The sequence below is a fragment of the Medicago sativa genome, chromosome 1 (assembly GCF_051527215.1).
Source record: "Medicago sativa cultivar Bolivia chromosome 1, Bolivia_mono, whole genome shotgun sequence".
NCBI lineage: Eukaryota > Viridiplantae > Streptophyta > Magnoliopsida > Fabales > Fabaceae > Medicago > Medicago sativa.
This window is the reverse complement of record NC_140749.1, coordinates 64,764,996-64,770,610: the sequence shown is the minus strand read 5'-3', so window position 1 is coordinate 64,770,610 and position 5,615 is coordinate 64,764,996. Positions and strand designations below refer to the sequence as shown.

Sequence of the window (5,615 nt, the reverse complement as noted above, 5' to 3'; positions counted from 1 at the left end):
GATTATCTGCTTCACGGCAAAAGTAATTTGGTAACCAGAGATTTTTTTTTTTGGAAGAAAATACCAAAGATTGCTATAAGTGACGAAATGTGAAATAGATAGATGTTTTTCTATTGATTAAATTGGGAGATTAGTATAGCATGTGTAGTTACACGCAACGATTACGGACTTCACGCCAAAAGTAATTTGGTAACTAATACCAGATATTTTTTTTTGAAGAAAATACCAAAGATTGTTATAAGTGACGAAATGTGAAATAGATAGATGTTTTTCTATTGATTAAATTGTGATAGCAAAGTAATTAATCAGTTAAGGATGTGATGTGAACAAGTGCAAGTGTGTGAGTTGTGCATCTTCTCTTATACTATTTTAAAGTCATATATATTTCATATTTTGTCCAAAGCTTTCAAGGATCAAAAGAAAAGGAAAGACCACTTTCACACAATTTCTCCATTTAATTTGCTAAGCAATATCCAAATACAGTAGTGGCAGATGAAGTACACCTGATGAGATCTTCACTTTCACCCTCAAAATAATTAAAAAAAAGCCTTCAACATGAAGCTATTCTTGGATCATCAGTTTCTCTCTCTCCCTCAACTCTGAATTTGTAAGAGATCCACACGTCTTGTTCAATATTTATTATTACTTGAACATAATCAAATTTTACTTTATTTTTTTCAATATTTTATTTCTTCTCTCTATGCAGGTTTGAAAAAGACCATTATAATACATAAAGAAAAAGCTTCAACATGGAAGGAAATTACTACCTGAACAGAAACACAAGAGATCATGATCATCATCACAACTTGGGATTTGAGGAGCATTCATGGGGAACATCATGGCCAGCAAGAAACTATTCTTGTAGTTTTTGCAAAAGAGAGTTTAGGTCAGCTCAAGCTTTAGGTGGACATATGAATGTCCATAGAAGAGATAGGGCAAGATTAAGATCATCATTAATATCTTCTTGGGTTAATTCTGATCAATGCCCTAATAATAATAAACCAAACCCTACCCCTACCATAACTACTCCTTGTTCTTCTCCACTTTATCTCTCTTTATCTTCTCCTTCACCTTCCTTACCTCATAATACTAGCCATGATGATAAGAAACCAAGATTAACACCTTCTCTATCTCTTCCTCTTTTGAATCCTCAAAGAAGTGAAATCATGATGAGTAAGAGCATGAAGAGCTATGAAGAGGTGAAGAAGCACAATGTTTTGATCAATAATAATGAGCAAAACATTACATTGGAGTTAGGAATAGGGTTGTTTAAACACCAAGAGGAAAAGTTAGATTTGGAGCTTCATCTCTAGCTAGATATATAACAAACAAGGTGCAATTCATCAAACAAATTTATATATATAGTTTAGTGACTAGCTAGTACTGCAAATGATGTGCAACTTCAGATACATTTGTTTTAATTTTCTTGCATTTTAGGACTTTTTATATTATTATGCATTTCAAGGACCTTATTGTTTAGTATTTCTTTTGTAATTTGTTGTTTAAGTTGGTTTGTCAAAAAAAGAAGTTGGATGAATTCTAGATATATTTCTTGTAGCTTGATTGAATATAGAATTGGTCTAATTAAATTTACAGGTAATGATCAAGTGATTTAGAAAATTTTCAAACAATAATTCAGAAAATATTGTAAGTGATGAATCTTCAAAGATATCCATTATTTCTTTTTCATAATGTTATATATATGTCTTTTCAGTTGGCAATCATATTTTGATTTTGGTCTTTGTTCTTCTCACCTTAAAAGTCTTACAGTCAAATTTCAATGTTCTTGTTTAGTCTGACTGATGTAAATATTGAATATGTGTGATTTGACTGATTTTATAATTAAACTCACTTTTCTTGGACCAGTCTTGATCTTTAGATTTATATAGATGAACATGTGACTTAAATAAAATATTCCTCATAATAATACTTTGATGAAATTTTCTGTCAAATGTTCTTTCTTGGAAATAGTATACCAAGTTGAACCAGATTTCAGTTATATAGCAAAACATTTCATCATCACAAAATCCTCGATAAGATTTATTATTAACTGTATATTGCATATAAAAAAACATCCAATATAGATCAACATAATTTTCTTTCAAAAACATAAATCCAATGAAGAACATGCATGCTTAGACTTTCATATGTTTATACAATCAACTAGTTTTTCTCAAAGTATTCACATTTGCACCTTTTCTCTGAATTTTGTTCCTCCTTTTCTTTTTTAATATTTCTCTATTCCCTATATGCCCCCAAAAATGGGATGTGGGACAGTATTTACTCAAGTATAAATAGGTGTAGAATAAAAAAGGAAGACTCAGAAATGATGTCATGAGGGTCAGGAACATTCAACAAGTTATGAATTCAAGGTCCTTTTCAGATGTATACAAATACAACTGTTTGAACACAGAACAAAGAAGACAGAGAAACAAAGGCTAGAGATAGAGAGTTTTGCACACCATCAACTCTCTATCTTTGTGCTACTTCTCACTATAAGTCTCATTTTTCAAAAAATATGTCCTTATATATAAATTTCTTTTCAAATAATTATAACTGTTAAATTATTCAAAATAATTTTTTTAATGACAAATGATGCATGTTAAAGTAAAAAAAATACTCATATATTTTAATATATGATCGATCACAATTATTGATGATATTAAACATTATACATATCAACATGATTTTCGAGAGTTGTTAACATGTCTCTCCTCAAAAAAAGAATTTGAATAACCTTGTACACCCTCCGGTCACAAATATAAGCAAAAATCAATGTTTTAGATTCATTCAATAAATGATGTATGTGGTCCTTATTGTAGACAACATACATCATTTGTTGAATGAATCTAAAATATGAATTTTTGCTTATATTTGTGATCGGATGGTGTATATACAAAAAATAATTGTTTAAATGTCATTTCGATGATTAGTCTCATAACGAAGTTAAAGAGTCTAAATCGTAGAGATACTTTAAAGCAGTTATTGGAAAGGAAAGACTCTAATTATGATGGATTAAAAAAAAATTACACTCAACTAATAATAAATAGACAACATTGTAGCCAAGAAAAAAAAATGGACAACATATTTTTATTGTGTTATGGTGCCCTCTCTCAAAAAAAAAAAAAAAAAAGTCAGAGAGGTGGTACAATATTCAAAGTGGTACTAGTGTTGGTGTAATCTAACGAGACCATTATATTAGATATTTTGCATGTTCCCTATGTAATATTATAGCTCCATGCCATGATGACTTTGCCCAGTACAGAAATTCTTGGCTAGTGACAATACCTACCAAAACAAGAAATGCATCATCATTCTATCCCTCCCTTAAATATTAGTCTCTTAAATTCAGTACCCAAGATTAAATAAAAAATAAATGAAATAATAAAATCTATATGTTTTAACTACTTGAGGGCAAGGGATTTAGTTTTAAGGTAGCTTTGAAGAAATTGAAGTAGATCACAAATTAAGTGCAATGATGTCATAAAAGTATATGAATGAGGAATGAAGGGTTGAGGAATGGACATAAAACAAAAACTGGTAAAGTGCAGTTTTAGTGAAAGAAAAGAAGGAAGAATGGGATAAAGTAAGGTAGTCGGCGGACGTCACTATCCTCTACCATTCAATATTTATTTAACTTTCATTCACTCAAAACTACCTTTGCCATCAATTAAATGAAATGAAAAACTCCACCTTTCCCCTAAACAAGAAACTAAAGAAACTCCCTTACAAACAAAATAAATAAAGAAACTAGTACCTTTAGATAATGAATCATCATATCATATAGTTATCCACTTCATATATACATTTTCTGCTTTTATTATAAGGAGTTTCAACATGTTTGTTTGACATTTTACTCAATGGATAAATACAAAAATACATTTTCTAATGTGTTATGTTAAATTATTATTTATTTAACTATATTTGAATGTGGCAATGAGGAAAAATATATTTAATTATTTATCAATTAGAAGTTTTAATGGATACATGATCAAATTAATAATAAGATTGATTTGTTCATATAAACTTAGCTCAATTGTTATTAGCATTGCATAATATATGCAGAGGTAAAAGTTTGGACCTGGAACACTCCACTTATTCACCTTGAGAAGAGAACTTTTAACCACTATGATACTTGACTCAAAAAATTTAAAATTGATTAGATTTATAATTTAAAAATTATATTTGACGGATATGAGTGGATTCATTGATGACATGCTCCTAAGAATCTCACCCAGAGACACTAAACTCTTAGCCTCTAAGTTTCCTTAAAAGTTTCCTCCTTTGGTTACATGAGGTTCACACAAATAAAAAAGTTGAATGAAGCCTTAAAACAGAGTTTCAGATCCATGCAAATTGTGCCACAACTTAATTGTCACGTGCCACAATTTCAGGTTAGTACACCATACAGTACTAAACGTTATCCACAAGTCGTGCCACGATTTTGTTGAAACTTCAACATCAATTTTGAGCCAAATTTCAAGAAGGTAATGTTGGACCATACTTCAATATTAACCTTATATGTGAATAACTATATATTGTACAATGTCACTTAAGTTAGTTAAGCCAAACAAATATGATTTAATGTCTTGAGACTAAATGATAATTCTATTTTTATGATTGGCTAACGTAGGAATATCAATTGATAACCCTAATTTGGGTTCTATAAATAAATGGATCATGGTATGACCCGAATCACATACACTTTGTAGTCGTCTCTTTTGACACATTCCAATTATCACAACGAAACATGGAGAAAGGTAGAGTTCTTTCTTAGAAAGCATGTGTTGCTCTGGAAGGCCATGCCGCATAACAATTACATCATCATGAGATACATGATTTCACATATTATTTATAACGATGAACATGATTCATTATGAGTTTTAAGGACTAACTTTGGTTTTAACCATATCCACATTTAGTTTCTGACACACCTTGAATAAGATCACCTCCATTGGAAGGAACCTATGGAAAATAGAAATGTTGCCTTGTTTTTCATCAAGGTTGTCAATCGGAGTACAAAAAAAAGGTGGTCAAGCTCTCAAGTTAATTCTACGACCGAGTTTACAGTTCTAGGTCACAAAAATGAGTTGATTGGCCTTAAGCCCCTTTTTCGGTAAACTCTTATGTGTTCAAGTAAACTATGATAAAATCTAACCAAGCAATTGAACTCAAGTGGTTAATGAGCTCCACCAAGGATGAATTGTGCAGGAGAAGTTGAGCTTGATTCTTGGATGAAACAATTGTTGGTCATACTTTACTTACATCCCGATCGAACTTCATGTTACCAGAGTCCCCCTTTCCGATGAGAATCAAAGGGTCAACACCAAAAAAGCTATGATAAAACCAGTAAAACTCACAATTATCTATCTCTTATGGATGATAAGAAGAGAGGTTAGAATGAAGATGAAGCTTCTCTTACTAATCAATAGATAGATAACATTTTTTTAATTATAATTTATGTGTTGTAATATATATTGACATTAAAGTATAATTTTGTTGCTGAAGGACGCCTATATCTTATGTTTCAATTGAGTTAGCTGCTTTATGCAATTTCATTTATTTATTTCGCCATTTTTTGGGAATTATTTCTCCATTTCTTTTGATCTTAGAAA

General features: G+C 30.5%; 1 protein-coding gene across 1 annotated transcript; it reads left to right on the top strand.

Moving 5' to 3' along the window:
* Positions 1-316: 316 nt before the first annotated feature.
* Positions 317-1,557, top strand: LOC146956407 (transcriptional regulator SUPERMAN-like). The gene is made up of 2 exons (XM_085719371.1): positions 317-607; positions 707-1,557. The coding sequence occupies exon 2, from the start codon at positions 750-752 to the stop codon at positions 1,311-1,313; it is 564 nt and encodes a 187-aa protein (XP_085575497.1). The 5' UTR covers positions 317-607; positions 707-749; the 3' UTR covers positions 1,314-1,557.
* The last annotated feature ends 4,058 nt before the right edge of the window (positions 1,558-5,615 follow it).